General features: G+C 43.8%; 1 protein-coding gene and 1 long non-coding RNA gene across 4 annotated transcripts in view; one reads left to right on the top strand and one right to left on the bottom strand.

Annotated features, from left to right (window-relative positions):
- The window catches only part of LOC120399940, a 30,112-nt gene extending 13,494 nt beyond the window's left edge, over window positions 1-16,618 (bottom strand). For all 3 annotated transcript variants that reach the window (XR_005595410.1, XR_005595409.1, XR_005595411.1), the window contains exons 1-2: window positions 15,245-16,618; window positions 6,127-6,321 (exon numbers count right to left, since the gene is read on the bottom strand). This is a non-coding gene — a long non-coding RNA (uncharacterized LOC120399940). The remainder of the gene's footprint in view (window positions 1-6,126; window positions 6,322-15,244) is intronic.
- GLP1R (glucagon like peptide 1 receptor) overlaps window positions 1-17,627 on the top strand; it is a 94,778-nt gene that overhangs the window by 69,909 nt on the left and 7,242 nt on the right. The window contains exons 8-10 of the mRNA XM_039528194.1: window positions 7,148-7,208; window positions 13,782-13,851; window positions 14,625-14,713. Of these exons, the coding sequence (XP_039384128.1) occupies window positions 7,148-7,208; window positions 13,782-13,851; window positions 14,625-14,713 (220 nt within the window). The remainder of the gene's footprint in view (window positions 1-7,147; window positions 7,209-13,781; window positions 13,852-14,624; window positions 14,714-17,627) is intronic.

The following is a 17,627-nucleotide window of genomic DNA, read 5'->3' as shown; positions in this document are numbered from 1 at the left end:
TTGTGTGCATAGCAACAGAACTTACATGCTGTGTAATCATTATTAAAATCATACATAGCTCAAATCCTATGAGCAGTCCTGCCACTTATAAAACTTATAAGGCATCCAACTCACCAGAGTTCTCAAACAGAACAGAAATGAAAACAAAATTATATTCTGCAAAAATCCAAAAATCCTGTATAAGAAATAGTGGGGAGAGGTGGGGGGAAGTATTTTGTCTGAAAAATGTCTGCTTTCAGTTCAGCCTCTGGCAAGAACAAAAGATGAAAATGATGAAGAAAAATGACAGTCCTGTTTGTTCTCCCTCATCTTTCAAGTTTTACTACTGTCAATTTATTTAATTTTTGAGTTTGTGAAAATGACTGGCAGTGCCAGTTTGGCATTCAATGTCTAGGCATCATCCACACTTCCTGCCAGCACTGTTGACTCCTAACCTGCAGAGTCCCTTACTATTCCAATCCTGGGTACTTGTACAAAGCATTGCCAATGCACCTTCATTCACAAATATAGCAGCCTCTACTACTCCTATCCTGGAAAGTGCCCTCAGAAGAGTTCATAACTCGTTCCTACGTCAGGCTTAACGATTGTGAATGTAACTACTGGCAAAATGAAGCAAGAATAGATTTTCTTCCTGTCTCTCTGCCTTGCGCATTATTCTTTCTTCATGAATATGTAACCCTGGTTCAGATCTCTTTATGCCATGAATGCTCAGAAGGTCTTCTAAGTAGACTGATTTTTCTCAATGTAATGTTCATGTTTGCTCCAATGAGACAAGATGTTCCTGTTCTAGGTGAAAGAGTCCTGTAGCTTGACATAGTTTATCAGTTGTTAAAAGATCACCCTAGCAACAGAAAGGAACTAGTAGATTAAAAAAAAAATAGAAGTGACGTGTGTTCAGTTGTTAGTGCCTCATGTCATCCATCTAACAATGGGAAGTTATGGAGATGGGTCATGGACATGCAAAAGCCTTGAGGACAAGGATCTCAAAGGTTGCCATTATCTAGCAGTACAGTACACATTGCATATGATGAATCACACCTGATAAAGCTGAACCAAAACACAAGCACCTTCTGTTTTTTACCAGAGCTGGTTGAATAATTTCTTGACCTCCACTAATTTTTTCACCACTCGCCATTGTTAAATGAATGTTTTTACATCAAATTTTGGTTTGTTGTGAATATTAGTTTATTAACTACTTCTCCCTTTTTTTTAGTTGTAATTATAATTGAGCCACGTGATTGGTCACAGAAGCCTCGCAGTATTGTTTCTGCTTCCTGGTTGGATAACGCTAATTTTTCTGTGTGTGATCACATATATATAGGTTTGAGCTTCTCCCAGACATCCACATGAACAGAACCATTGGAGTATTTATGAGCAACCACTGAATCCAGCTCGCTGGTTTTGTTCCCCTGAATGTTTGCAAATACTCTTTTTTGCAGTATTTGCTCTGCTGTAGTTCTTGTGCTTGGCAAGTGCTGTGCATGAAGTCACAGAACAAATAAGAGCTAAATAGGCTGGGCCAAATTCATCCTCATGTATATGAAGATAAAGGAATTTACACCCTAGATAAATTTGACTGGCACTTTAGGGGCCTGATCCTCAGCTAGTGTAAATTGTTGTAGTGGATCTGGCCCAGATTTTAGGCCTAAATGCTGAGCTTTGTTAAAATTTGTCATAAGCTGGGCAGCAGCAGCTAACAAACACACATTGTTCCCAGAGATTTACTGACATGAGTCAGTGATGATGATTTGAAACCCATGCAATTTCTGGGTGATAATATAAAGAGGTGGTGGTTAAATCAAAACTACCATGTTCGTTTAGTTTCTGTTCAAAACGTGGGGGGTGAAAATGCTTTCCAAATGAGGTGAAAAAAAGCAATCTCGGTGGGGTGTTTCTCTGGTGTGCCTCTTGGCAAGGTTAATAAATAACAGGCTGTAAAATGCTAAATTACAAAATATTTTAAAAGAATTTTCCAAGTGCATGTTAGCGAAAGGTTAATAATTGATGATTATTATTGTTACTATTATTTATTATGATGTGCTCCATTCACATCAATGCAGATTTGAGTTTATTTTTCTTTGGTTGTAGAAATAAGTAATTGATTTTTAAAAATTCTGTTCCGTTTATTATTATAAAACAAATACTCATATAGCAAAACTGGAAAAAATTTAAAACCTTTCCTGAATGATGTAAGTAAAATAATGCAAGGCAAATTTTCACCTCATTTCACAAATCAGGAGTCGTTTATGTGAACATCACTTTTATATTCACAAGATTTCACAAGAATCCCTGGATTTTTTTGTCAGGAATCTCCATTTTTTTTTTATGGCTACATCCTTGTAGAAAATAGTGGGGAAAGTGGAAAATATGGAGAGAGCAGTGTTATATTTTTGCTTGTTTCCATGAATTATTATTGTTTATATTACCTTAGCACCAAGGAGCTCCAGTCATGGACCAGAACCCCATTATGCTAGGTGCTGTACAAACACAGAACAAAAAGACAGTCCTGACCCCAACGGGCTTACAGTCTGAATTGTGCAAAACATTTTGTGATTTCACACATGCACTCATGTAAAGTTTTGTGCATGCTATGTAAACCAAAGCCCACAGCTTCCCCTTGTCACCACCATGTGCAAAGCTGCTAGAAAAATTATACTGTATCCAGAACAGAAGCAGTAGCAACAACAAAAGAACTCTGTTATGGGCCATATTGGCAAATGGCGAGGCAGGTAGATGAGTTATTCCCTTCAGTCTAGAAGGCAGCACAGCTGTAGCTAAGCAGAATATTGACTCAGAAGCAGCAGGCTCATTTGCAGTGGAAAAGAGACTGTTGTTGCTATTTATTTCTGATACCGCCCACAATGAGCTGAATGCTCCACAGACATAAGAGCCCCAAAGCGCTCTTGTTCCACCAGAGACAAAACAGACATGGAATGCAGGGGGGAAGGAACACCAAATGTAAAGTGGCCATGGTGATGGTGACACATTGGTATTTTTTGTTTGTTTTTTGTTTCTTAAAATACATAGATTATTCCTAATTACAGCATTCAAGGCAGCAAGACTTGTTCTTTTAGTCCGAGTCTGAGAGCAGACACTGAACCCAAGTCACCCCGACTAACTAAATCAGCACTGTATAAAATAGTCTATGAGAACAGCAGATTACACTTCAACCCATCCATACGCCCACCAGCAGTTACTGGAACAGGGAACTTTTTACATTCAGAAGAGGAGGAAAATGATGATACCCGAGCAACATCCCACAATTGCAATGTGCAGGGAGAATGACACAACGAGGCAATTAGCAGCACTAAAGACTAACAGGAATATATTAATAAAAAGCCAAACAGATTCTCTGAGCTCCTGTAGCAATTTTACACCCAGCTATGCTCACAGGAGGGAAGCTGCCATTCAGAAAAGTTGACAACAGAAACCCTACTCCAAGGAAGAAAGAGCTGCAGGAATGAAGCTACTGAATACAGGAAGCCAGACTAGGCTATCAGTGTCTAAAGCCAGATTGCAAGGAAGATCGGTTTGGAAGAGATCCAGGAAGAACACTTTCTTTCAAAGTCTTATTTAGACTCAGTGTAGCAATTAGATGTGTTTGTTCCATTAGCCATTTCCTTTTAAACTTGCTTCTTCAAGTAAAAGACTTTGTTAAAACAGGGATATCAAGAGCCTTATTAAAAATACTGCAGCATTCTACACTAGTGGCCACAAGCTCTGCAGTTGCAAGCTGCTGCATTTTGAACCATTGCTTTTGTTGCTTCAGACTTTCCAAACAGATTAGGGGATGTAGACACACTGAAGTTGTGTGTGTCTAAATCCCCTGGTTGACTTTGAAACTCTCAGCCACTTTTTTTTCCTCTACACAGAGTAATTGCAAACTTTATATCAGAAGGACCTTTATTTTAGATTAAGGGCATGGCTACACTGAAAAGCCTGCCGTGGCCAGGGATAAGGTACGATGGCAGAACTGCATGTGGAGCCCAGGCATAGAATAGCTGGGGTGGGTGGGAATATCAGGCTGAAAGTGCATTGGTGGAACTGTGTGTAAGAAGTTTTCCTAGCTTACAGCGCTTAGCACAATGGCACCTGCTTCATTACTGGGATTCCTAGGCTATATGGTGATATAAATAAATAACAGTAATACTCAACCCAGTGTTATAAACCCCTCAGTTTCATGAGCACCAAATTGATGGAAACAATTCAGAAATAAAAATTAACTGTGTCAAATGTGATTCAAATTATGAGGTCTATTTTTGGAGAAAAACTTTTGGGTCTGTAGCAATGCAGATGTAAAGTGTAACCATGAATCTAATAAAAGATACCATTGATCTTGTTATCTCCTTTTTAATATAATTTGCAGTCATCTTATCCTGTGGCTGCCACTTAAAAAGTCATAACATTAGAGATACCATAGTTTTTCCTCTGAACTGAGAATAGATAGTTGGTAAATGTTGACTTGCTTCCATGATGTACTGTGATGCATGTAATCTTAGAAATGTGTGGATAGAATTAAAGATCTGCAACTTCTAGATCTCTGATCCCAATGGACATACTGGGGAAAAAGAGAGGGAGAAAAAGCTGTGTTCCCTTTGCTAATACATTACCAAGCCATGAACTCACTTTGACATCTTTTCATAGTCTAGCCAAACCACTATACATACACCAAAATACATTGTGGGTTTGTTTCTAAATCATGTGAAGTTAAGGTTTCCCTCCTGTGAACATGCACTCTTGGTACATTACACAAAAGTTACCCTAGACTGAGTCTTCGAGCAAACCACACATGCTTGGGGCGTGTCTAGCCTAACAGTCGCAATCATGTAAATTAACTCAAGTTAATTAGCAATCAAGACCAGGATCACAAACTCTTGTCCAGGCAAAGCCTTTGTGATCTTTGAAAACTAATTCATTTAGGAGATGCTGGAGACATTACTGTTTTTCGGTGCTATAAATCACAAGAGAAACACTGCTTCAGATTATACAGTCCATTGTAAACTGGATTTATGTGGATTAAGTAATATCGTAGGGACATACCCTGACCAGGACGTTAGAACAATAAGAGACTCTATCCCTCATAGCCCTGCTACTCCGAGAGTCTGTCCTAGATTATATACTGAGCCTAGCACCTCCTGGAACAGAACTTTTGAAGTTTGGTCAGTGCTGCATGTAGATCCAAGCAGTACAGTCAATATCAATTAAAACTCATAAATTTCCACAATACTGTCAAATCTCAAGGCCTTGGATTAAAGTGCAGTGACATGGGACATGACTGATGTAGCAGCACTGGATAGCAACTGGAAGGAGGCGGAGGAGATGCCAATCACCATGTTACCTTTAATTAATTGAGTACTTTCTAATCAGAATACTGAAGTGGTTCTGTAAAGACAGGCTTTGTCTAGCTTGGCAATTTTAAAATATATCACTAATCATTTGAATCTCACCGAATCAAAAAATCAAGTAATGCAATTAAATATGGAGAGATTTCTGATGTATCCAGGCTATGGAGATCTCCACAAATCATAGCACTTATCACTCTAAACATCTGTTCCTTTACTGAACTATATCTTGTTCTCTCAGAGTGTGCATGTTTCATCTTGTAAATTTCATATTAGGGTGACTTTTAATCCAGCCTTAATTCCCTGCAAAGTCAAGAAGGGAAAAATGCAAAGACTAATTTAATAGCTTCCATGAATCAAAGACTCATTTGGGATTGAAAGCAATCTGCAGTGGGTCGCCTAAGCCACTTCCTAGGCATCCTAGCACAACTGGGGGCTTGTCTACCTGGCCCTGCAGTTCGGACAGTGGGGGTGTTAATTGCATCGCATCCTAGCATGCATCACTGTAACTCCCCTATATGAATGCTGTGGGTGCAAACTAACAGGTACCTAGCTTACATTAATGCAGTCCTGTTTGACGAGGACTAGGTTACTGCAAACCAAGTACCTTGAGTTTGTGCCTGCAGCGTCCATAAGGGGAAGTTACAGGGCAGCATTTTAGTGCACTCTGTAATTCACCTCCCTGTCGTCTAGGAGGTGCTCTGTAGCCCAAACTGTGGGGCCACATAGACCATTCTCACTAGCCCATCCTGACAGATGCCCGCACAATCTCAGGATTGAATACCTCCAGTGATGGTGATTCGGCAGCCTCCCCCTGGCCGGCTCACTCCATTGTCCTTATGATTACTCTAGTTCTGGAACGCTTCAGAAAGTTTCCTTGCTGCTGCTGCTGCTGCCTGTTACTTCTCATTCTGTCCTTACTGACAAGGAAGGGTAACTGACCCTTTGTCTCTTTGTAACACCCCGGTCTCCTGGGTGGCTGGGAAAGAATACAGTACAACACAACTGAAAGTTATTGCAGCATAATTCACATTGCAGATACTGTTTTGAGCTTTCCAGACCACTGCGGATCATAACACTTCTTTTACTCTCTCCCCCTCCCCCCACCTTTAAATACACTCCATGGATTATACACCACCTTACTTGGCACTAATGAGGGTAAAGAACCTGAAAGGGTGTGCAAGGAGGGACAGATTCACAGAGAAATTATGGAAATGTGACACCTTGTTCATTCTTGGGACAGTGTTTCATCCCTCTTTGTCTAATGAAACATTTCCCCCCTTTGCATTGTTTCTGGACATTTCCAACACTATCAGTTGACAGATGCACTTTTTAAGTGTATATTTAAATGTGGGTAAATGTAATGCAAGTGAAAGGCGTTGGATTGATGGCCCTTGAGTCTGTATAACAGCACTGCAAGCTTCCCCCAGAAAACACCTCCCATTCTGTATTCACTCTGACCTAGTTGGAGCTCCGAATTTGGTCTCCGGGGCCCATTCAATGAAAGCTGCCAACAAGAGGTCCAATTAGTGCCAGTTTTGGAGGTGGCTTTTGTCACACAAACACCTGTCCACTCGGAACTAGACTGATCCCCCTAACTCGTTTTATATAAGCCACTAAATAGCTGCATGACGGTAACTTAGCAGCATTGCTGACCTGGAACAGTGATGGGTAGGTACACTGGATGGGAGCTGCAAACCTGTCACTGGCTAATTATGTTGCTCTTAGTCCATATGAGGTTTTAGTCCTTCCTGCTTTTCCTTGTTTCTGATTGTCAGTATCTATCTTGTCTCCTCTCTTCTCAGGTGTACCAATGCTGTTTGTTATCCCCTGGGGAATTGTCAAGTACCTTTATGAAGATGAGGGGTTGGTTCAGTTCTAATATCTAGCTGATATTTCATTTGTGGAGTGTGTGTGTTGGGGGGGGGGTCATTTTTGGTTTGGTTTGATTGTTTTGGCAATGGCTGATGTGCTGAAATCCCATGTAGTTGCTTATGTTGTGTATGAAGCTCTTGCATAACATTTCTGAAAGACACACAAGCTCATTCCTGGTCAGAATTTTCCATATGTCTGTTTATCTATTCCTCTGCAGGTCAAAGAGAGGTACATTTGTATCTGTTTTTCAGCAGCTACAATATCCATTGTAGAGGTCGTCATACCTGATCAGACTATCTTTAATAGTCTGCCTCTGGCAATAGCCTCTTCAGGATGCTTCAGAGGAAGGCCAAAACCTCCCACAAAGTTCTCTGTTTGTGTTATTCCTTCCTGACCCCTGTAGTGATCAGCTTATGCCTTGCAGCAGAGATCTGATTATCCATTCTTGTCTTAGCTTCCATTATTCAGGCCATTATAAAATACAGCCATGTTGTCTGTCTGGCTGCCCTTGCATTGCAGAGAATTGCACAGGTTGACTACATTGCATAAGGAAATGCTGTAGAACTTGAAATACTTGTTTTCTGTTAACTTTCACCATAGCCGCTGATTTGAAAAATGAGTGACATTTAATTTTACCAAAGTTTATTTCTAGCAACAGGCTACTAGCAGCTTTCCTCTAATAGGGACTGGCTGGGAGCATGGAAATGTGATGCATGGCCAATGTCATTTGCGCTGATAAACAGTTCTACGCTATTTATTTTTTATTCTGCTTACCACCTTTTGGGCCCTGTTGCCACTCAGTTTACCCTCCCCGCTGCACCTTCCTAGAAAACCTTGTTTAAACACAGTCCTTTCCTAGGCAGGTACCAATATGGTGTGAAAATTCACTGTAGTTGGGCCCAACATTGTATCAACTCTCCCCTTGACCAAGTATTCAAGGGATGGGATATCAGGAATCAGTTTTTATTTGTGTCTGTCATAATACAAAATGGTTTGCTCAAGTCACCTCTAACTCTTCTCCTTTCCAGGCTAAAATAATCCTAGGGTTTTCTGACTGTTCTGTCCAGGTCTGTCTCAACTGTATTCTGTAATAAGACCTTGGCTCCAATGATCTGTTGCAAGTTTTGTCCAAATGATCAGTATAGTTTTACAGGGCTGCCGGGGGGGGGGGGCGGCGAGTGGGGTAATATGCCCCGGGCCCCGCAGGGGCCCCCACGAGAATATAGTATTTTATAGTATTGCAACTTTTTTTTATGGAAGGGGCCCCTGAAATTGCTTTGCCCCCAGGCTCCCTGAATCCTCTGGGCAGCCCTGTAGCTTTAAAGAGCTTGAACAGCCTGTCTTTCTTTTGCTGTAGAAAATGTATTCAAAGCGCTCTCCCTCAGCTTTCTGCATTATGCAATGCTCAGAGCTGACTTATGATTTCTATTAAAAAAAACTGTTGCTGGCTGCCTTCAGCAGACCCTAAAAGGGGCAATTTTGCATCTTATTAGGTTTTCTAAATCTTGTATAAATATTTGTAAAATACTGTAATAAATCATCTTGTGCAGCTTCCTCTCTGAAGGGCAAGATTTCTATGCCTCAGGCCTCAGGATGGCATTTGTTAGAGCATCTAGGGATATCTTTTATGCCATTTGCCATAGTGCTGCCACTGTGGATGTGCAGAAGGCTGTAAATTTCATTTGTGACTCAACTATCTCCCCAGTTATGAGGCATAACTAGAAATAAATAAGGTCAGGGCTACAATGGCTCAATGTTCTAGGCAATCCTGAGAATGTAACCACTCAGAATAAAGGATTGTAGCCTGCAAGGACAGATCTACTTGCAAACTGTCTCCTTCCCGCCTGACTAGGATTGCCACAATTGTGGCCACAATTGTGGCTACAACTGTGAAGTTCCCCTAAAAACTGCCATTCATTAAAAAGAATTGATCTATTAAAAGATGACATTTTCAGCTTCCCTGTTTTTTAAAATCTATCTCTGTTTTTGTGGGTCCAATTATATGTGGGTGGAAGTGAAGACAGGTTATGTTTCTTAATTACAGGAGTGCACCCACAAATCTGGTACTTACATTCATCCCACACACCCACGTCTGCACCATCAGTTAATTGCGGATGCAAAATGCAGGGACTGGGTTGCTGCTTTTTTAAAAATCAGAGTGTTCAGTTGCACCAAACCAAGACAGAAGTGCACTGAAGATTTTTTTTTAAAGGAATACAAACTTGAGACGCAAAAGCAGAGTTTTTGCAGTGGTATTCGGTTAGTTGGATCATTTCCCCACTAGGGACCAAATGCTGTGAGTTGCTAAACATGGCCTGAGAGGTGGTGAGCATACTCAGTTGCCAGTGAATAGATCCAAGTCACGACAGATGTTGATGTTTCTATTACTGTAACAACTCCAGAAAGTACAAATAGACAAGGAATCACATACAGATGTCAGCTTTATTTTCTGGACGCTTTAATTGTGCTGGTACGCTAATTGCATTGTAATGGCATTTTTATTGCATAAATCTGTATAAATCTAAAAATAGTTAAAGCTGATCTGTGCTGTGGAAACCAATTAATGCACGTATAAATGTAGCAGAGTTAATATAAAGAACCATATCTCAGTCTTTGTCATTACTAGGAACCTTAAAAATTCTCTGTTTCTACTGCAGCTACTCAGAGAAATTAAAATGTTATCCAGCATGTCTCAGAAGTATCCACATAAAATTAATTTTAAAGGCTACATGAAGTTGGTTCCCGGTCACACATGCCAATGAAGTGGTTCTCCTGTTAACCTAGTTCCAGTTAAGCTGCACTGACTATTCTCAAAATATACACTTGCTATTCATCAGTGGCTAAAGTACTGTAGAACAGGGTCTGGTGGTAGAACCGAGGGGTTGAAAAAATATATTTGTTGTGTGCACCAAAATGAAATATAGTTGTAACAGATCTCTGCTGTTTTTCACCTGCCAGATACAGACATTTGTGATGCTACAAGCTTAGCTGCTTCACTTTTCTATGTGGTATTTTAATGTCTCCATCACAGTGACATCTAGGTGCAACTGCATATCTTATGGCTTGCTAGGATCTCCAGGGTTAAAGTTGAAGCTAGCTTTCCCATTACAAGTCTCCTTTTCTTACCCCCACTAATACCACCCAAAATGTAATTGGCATATTCTTGTGCCAGGGATAAATGAAATGGCTAATGCAGGGTGAATAGATTACTGTAGTTTTTGGCAGATGAGACTTGAAAAGAAATCAAGTGTAATGAATCTGTTGGGAACATTTTTTTACTCTATTTATGGCTTGTCATATCTCAAAAACAGTGTGGTGTAGAAACACCATGTTTGAATCTGTTGGGTTTGATAAGAACTGGTGCCTTCTGCTTGCTCATAACTTTCTCTTTAAAATTTCTTTGGGACTGAAACCTACATATATATTGAAAGAACTGGATATGCCCTTTGTCCTGATCTCCATTAAATAGCCCAGGTTGGAGTGAGTAAACAGGTGCTTTTTAAATATAGATGCTTAATCTTAACACTGAGGGGAGGGAGTGAGAGGCTGGAAATCTGACCAATGCAACACAGTTCCCTTCTATAGCAGCAGTTCTCAAACTTTTTAGCAACCCGAGGGCCCACTTTTTTATTTAATTTTTTTCAGAGACCCCCCAAGCCCCATCCCCACTCAGCCCCAAGCCCTGCCCCCACTCCACCCCTTCTCCCCAAGGCCCCACCCCACCCCACCTCTTCCCACCCCCTGCTCACTCCACCCCACCCCCCCTCCATTGCTTACTCTCCCCCACCCTCACTCACTTTCACTAGGCTGGGGCAGAGGGTTGGGGTGCAGAAGGGTGTGCAGGCATGGGAGGGGGTGCGGGCTCTGGGAGGGAGTTTGGATGCAGGAAGGAGTTTGGGTCTGTGTTGGGGAGTGGGCTCCAGCCAGGCGGCGCTTACCTCGGGCAGCTCCTGAAAGTGACCGGCACATCTACCTGGCAGCGGCTTCTAGGAGGGGAAGTTGGGGTCTCCGCGCACTGCTCCTGCCTGCAGGCATGGGCGCCAACTTATATGGGCTCCTGGGGCTTTAGCCCCAGGAATATTCACTGTCGGGGCTCTGCTCCAGCAATATTTGGAGCTAGGTTTCTCCCCTGCTCTGGGCTGCTGGCAGCCGCGGGCAGCCCAGAGCCCTCTGATTCCCGGCCGCGGCTGGGATTTAAAAGGCTCTGGGCTCCCCGCCGCAGCGGGCAGCCCAGAGTCCTCTGATTCCCGGCCGCAGCTGGGATTTAAAAGGCTCTGGGCTCCCTGCCACAGTGGGCAGCCCAGTGCCCTTTGAATCCCAGCCCCTGGCCGCTGATTGCCCCCACCCCAGACCTCTGCCCCAACTGCCCCCCAGGACCCCCACCCCCTATCTAAGCACCACTGGTCCTTGTCCCCCGATTACCCCTTCCCGAGACCCCTGCTCCTAACTGCCCCTTGGGACCTCAGCCCCTATTTAAGCCTCCCTTTTCCTTGTCCCCAACTGCCGCCTCCTGAGATCCCACCCAACTTCCCCCCAGGACCCTCCTACCTGTCCCCTGATAAACCTCCTGGACTCCCATGCCTATCCAATTGCTGCCTGTCCCCTGACTGCCCCTCCGAACCTCGGCCCCATCCCGCCCCCCCCTGCTCCTGGGCCCTTGATTGCCCCCCGGAACCCCCTACCCCTTCTCCAACCCCCAAACCGCTTACTGTGCCACTCAGACCAGCGTGTCTGGCTCCGTGCAGCTCCAGACAGTTGCTGCCATGCTCCCCCATGGAGCCCACAGCCCTCTCCCACCCCCAGCACCTGCCTTCCAGATTTGAACACCTCAAAATTCAGGAGTGCTCAAGCTCGGTTTGGGCAGCTTTTACTTCATTTCTCCCAAATCAGTTTTCCCTGCAAGGTGCCAACTGAAGGTGTTGGAGAACAGAGAGATCGGGTGGCCTCCTAATGCCTGGAAAAGAGACAAAGGCCGGAGGAGGGAGTGTCAGTGCCTGTGCGGACTTCCGGGAAGCGCATGGTGTGGAAGGGGATGCTGTGATGCTTTGGAACAACTCCATACAAAGCCAGTCAGGACTCTGGGGGAGCCTCCTCTCTCTGAGCAGACTGTCTCCAGGGCAAGAAGCTTACACCTTCCTGGGTCTGACCTCGGAGCATTCAGCCCTTCCACACCATGCACTTTCCACAGCAAGTCTGCCCAGGCTGGTCCTGAGGCAACCAGAGGTCCCTGCACCCCAACTCCGTAGTCAGATGTGACTCTCAGCCAGACAGTAAAACAGAAGGTTTATTAGATGACAGGAACACAGTTTAAAGAGAGCTTGTTGGTACAGAAAACAGAACCCCTCTGTCAGGTCCATTTTGCGGGGTGGGGAGCCCAGAACCAAGTTCTGGGTCTCTCCCCATTTCCCCAGCCAGCTCCAAACTGACACTCCCTCCTCTGGCCTCTGTGTCTCTTCCAGACAAGAAGGCCACCTGATCTCTTTGTCCCCAACACCTTCAGTTGGCATCTTGCAGGGGAAACTGAGGCACCCACACAGTATTCAGATAAAACATTAAGAACATTCCCACTTCATCACAACAGGTGCAACAAAATATAATACTGTATATTGAAGTAGGCAAGTGCTGCTTCTGACTTTCCACTTTTAATTGACCCTTGTAATCTTGTGGCACTGACGCATTGTAGCTTCATTTTATATCGGCTTACAGGGCGGGAGCGGGGGGGCACCACCATTTTGGGCCCCACCAAAAATTATACAAACCTGCCGCCTATGCCTGCAGGCACCGCCCTCGCAGCTCCCTTTGGCTGCAGTTCCCGGCCAATGGGAGCTGTGGAGTTGGCGCTTGGGGTGCAGGCAATGCCAGAGACCCTCTGCCCCACTCCTGGCACCTCCCTCCCTGGAGCTGCAGAGATGCGCCGGCCACTTCTGGGAGCCATGAGGAGCCCTGCCTTAGCCCTGCTGCACCGTCAGACTTTTAGCGCCTAAAATCTCCATTTGGCTTCAGTAGCCTCTGGGAGATAGAGGAAGGAGGAGGAGAAAGGAGTTGAGGGAGGGAGAGGAGTTGATCAGTGGGACCCGCGGACCCCCGTTGGAGTTACACTGTTGTATAAGATATTCATCAACAGCCAAGTAACAAGAAGACTTTACTTTGACACTTTTAAGATTTAATTTTTTTTTAAAAAGTGTTGAATGGAAAGATGAGGGTAGCTACCATGCAGCAAAATATTTGATTTTTAACAAATTCCTGCTTAGCCAGATGACATATTTGGACTGTGGATTCAGTGCTGTAAATCTTCACAATGACAGAAAATTAAGTAGGAGGATTAGTCATCAGAGTGCAAGAGAGACAGGCTAACAGCATCCAGTTGGGTGCTGTAATTTAGTGTGAGGCATTCAGATGTTTCTAAGAACCACAAGTAGCTGCATGTTTCCATGTCAGCATGATGTGCCTTTCTGGTATCTAGTTCTCATCACCTGCATGCTGAGACATGTGATGAGAGAGAAGAGACTTCATGCATATTCTTAGCTTTTTGTTTTGTGTTTAACCTCCCTGCTGCCTCCCCAGTTGCTGGACCAGAAACCAAAACATGAATTACTGGCTGATCATCAGACTGCCCATTCTAATCGCCATTGGGGTGAGTGACCAGGAACAGATACAGGGATTCAGCATATGTGTAATGAGACAGATGGAGAGACCAGAGCATTCAATGCTGGAGGATACACTTTTGCTAACAAAGCTACTATACAGCAGCTCTGCTCTTCACATGTAATAATGAGGAGGAAACTACAAGGAGGGTTTGGGAGCCAAAGCTGAGAGATTGCATGGTGGGATGGGTTAATGGTAGAGAAAAAATGTGAGAGTCAGTATGAAAGATGTATGGGTGATGCCCACTGGCCACTGTCCTATAGCAAAACTGAGGGGTTCCTGGTCCTCACTTCAGTTCAGAAACATGATCATGTGAAACCAATTCTGTTTCTGGCCAAAAACACAGTGCCAGACACTTGGCTACAGCAAAATGACAAATTCCATGGTATTTTAGAAAAATGCCAGATTCCTCAGTCAGAATTGTGGAGACCACAGGGCACGAATTGGGATGAATAAGAGAGTTTATACATTTAGAACTCCTGATTTCAGCTGTCTGCAGACTCGGGCAGGCATCACTTCTTTGATTTATGCTCAGCTTACATGTTAAAGGTGAACTATCCAATTGTAAAAGCTAGAAACAGATTCTGGAGCATGGTTCTGTGGCAAGAGCTGAATTCCATAGCAAATTCTGCAGCTGCAGAATCATGGAATACACAGGGCCCTGTCTATAGACACCTTGACACTATGTATGTTCATTCATATGTCTTGTCTTGCACATATACTTCCTGATGACAATGTCAGCTACTTCTTTCTTTTCTCCAGGTGAATTTCCTGATCTTTATCAGAGTTATATGCATCATCATTTCCAAGCTGCAAGCAAATCTGATGTGCAAAACTGACACAAAATGCAGGTAAGTTATTTGGTGGGCTAGCACTTGCTGTGCTTTTTGAAAAGGGAGACACAAGCAGGAGTGGAGTGTCATAGGAAGTTAAAGATTTCAGGCACTGGGTGGCATGTAGAAGGCATTGCACGTAACTATGATAGTCCAGAACAACTGACCACAGATGAAGGCCACTGGTGGGTACAAAGCTTATGGTAAACCTGCCCTATCAATGCCTTTGTTGTACCTGCTCTATGGATTAAACGGAGGACTTTGTCTTCTGCGGCTGTCAATCTAGAACCTACCATGAGCACTGAAAAAAAAATCCATTGGGCAATTATTTTTAAGAAACATAGAGAAAAACACTGTTGTCCTTGTTTCCATCACTGCTCTTACTTCCTCTCTCCACTAGTTACTGTGCCCTCTTATCATGACCTATGTGTCCTCAGTTTTCTGAGCATATGTGTGTGACTTTTTGTCTGGTATATTATGTGAGGCTTACTGCATGAGTTTAATTTTTACCTTGCAGACTTCTTTACATGTGGACTGTTTGTGGCTCACCTGGACAGCTGTTCACACCACCAACATTCATGGGCATATTCTTCATCCCTTGGTTTCTGTGTCTTTGGGGCTTTAAGATCCTTCCCCCAGATTAATCTTGGGAGGCACACAAACTTGTCCCACCTAATGATGTGCATATCATGATACTGCATTGGTGCATGACAGCTTGGGTCATCACAATACCCTGTGACCCACTGTCGTCATGTTTTGGTGGAACAGTATGATGTCTTGATGCAGCATCATGATGCTCTATTCAATGGCCCAAAACAAGGACCCAGCCCCCAACTAGTCTGGATTTGCCCCGGTATGTCACAGACACCTTAGTAGTAAAACCCTCACCTCCACTTAGAGAGGACTCTCTAAACATTGATATGATGGGTGACTAAGTCTAGGACCAAGGGAACATTAAAGACCTTGCCCTTTCTAATCACATTTTGTTCTCTCTGTTATAACAGTTCACCATAGCAATCGCTAATCTCCTTCTGTGCTGCCAGCCTGTCTTTGCACATGAAATCATGGCTGTCTAATGGGTATTTGGTGCTCAGCATGAGAGAAGGGACTCATTTTGGAGGGTTAAGAGAGATAAGATGGATGTGGGTCCACATTATCTCTCGCTATCACAATCTCTGTGACTCTCATGATAGGGAAGTTTATGGATCCTTAACTTTGATACAGTGGGGCCCTTTCTGAGTGATGTTTGGTTTTGTGGCAACACACCCCAAAAAGGTTCACTATAAGCAGAGTTTCACTCTAACAGGAGAAGACTTGCCTGGCAAAAGAGCTCCTCCTCTTCACCCAGGAATACTGAAGTCCTGTAGCCTATCCTTGCAGTTTGAAGGGGCATTGACAGTTGTTAGGTGGGAGCCCTGAAAAGTTCCATCTTCACTTCAAGAGCCTAGAAAGATCAGACTGGCTCCCATGATGAGAACAAAACTGGAGGCCAGGGATTCCTCTTCACTCCTCTCCAAGAAGTTAGTGGTAATTTCTCCTTTCTGACGTTTCCTGAGGAGGTGGGGAGGGAGTGAAAGGCATTGATGCAGTTTGAAAGGTCTTGCACTTTTGCTGTGTTCTTTATAGCTGTTGTTTGGTAGTTTAAATACACCAAGGCTAGGTGCCCTAGAAATGCACTGGATTAGATTCAAAAGTATTTGGAAAGCAATTGGGCCTATCTGTGCTGGTGTCAGGCAGGATAGGTTCTCCTTGTCTCTCTCTCAGTACTTTCTCTTTTCTCCTCCCTGCCACCCCTCTTGTTCATGGAGATCTTGATGGCAGCAAATCCCTTTTCCTGTGTGGAGGGGCTGAGGTTGTTGGGTCTCTTGCCTACCCCAGAGAATTTGAGAATCTTGGGAAACTGGCCCTTTATTCCCCGCAAAGGTGTTTCTCCCACTTTTGCAAGACTTCCTAGCTGAGTAGAACCATGTTGGGACTCCCTTCTGAACCTATTAGCATTATTGATATGCCAACCAGAAGGGCTGCTGCACAGCCACATAGGGCACCTCTCCCTTTCCCCCATGGGTGTCCCAGAGCAAGTTGAGTCTCTTCCATATGAGGAGGCAAGAGGCTGACCCTGGCTTCCTCAGGTGGCAGTGCAGAGCCCTAATTGCAAGGCAAGTGTGGCTGCTAGGAGATTTCCTTTTTAAACCACCCTCTCAGCCACTCCATGGAATCCCCTGCCTAGGTCCATTGGTGCTCCTACATCTCCCACTTGCCTGTAAGTGCACGCTGATGTAAATAGCTGCTTTGGTTCTCTATCTCTCTGCTTACATATCACTTTGAAACACAGCATCCAGGGTGCCAAACTAATTGAGAGCCTGCCTTCAGTAGACTTTGAGAGCCCTGAGACTCCATTGGAGCCTCTACTTCCCATTTCCTCGAGGAACAACTTGCATCTTGTCTGCAAATGACAACTCCTCATGAGATGCTGATAACATGTGAGCTGGTTCTCTGGCCTCAGGCAGCCTAGGAATTCCCATCTTAGGGATCTGGCATATTTCATTACCAGGTTGTGTTGCTCAGTGCCTTACTCCCCTCATCAGTGTTAAGAACCATTGGTTTTGGAAGCATTCTTCTCCTCCTGTGTATTCATGTCTCTGCTCATTGCCCTTGCACTGGGAGATGTTTTACTTAGGTTTTTCCGTCACTACTGAGGTCCCTGGTCTTTGGAGCTTGCCTTGTAAACATCAGCAATCATTCCCTTTTACTTTAAGTTCACGTCTCTCATTTTACAAAGCTCAGTGACTTACAGTTAATGTTAGCTATAGTGCTTTGAAGATGTCATGTGCTATGTAAGTGCTAAGGAATACTAAATAATCCAATGTCAGCACTCCTCTTTATACAGTAATTTATAGTATTCTGCATGCCCATAGTGCCTTTGAGCCAACAA

Source organism: Mauremys reevesii, linkage group 3 (assembly GCF_016161935.1).
Source record: "Mauremys reevesii isolate NIE-2019 linkage group 3, ASM1616193v1, whole genome shotgun sequence".
Classification (NCBI taxonomy): domain Eukaryota; kingdom Metazoa; phylum Chordata; order Testudines; family Geoemydidae; genus Mauremys; species Mauremys reevesii.
Note: the sequence above shows the minus strand (reverse complement) of the source record. Positions and strands in the feature narration are given on the sequence as shown.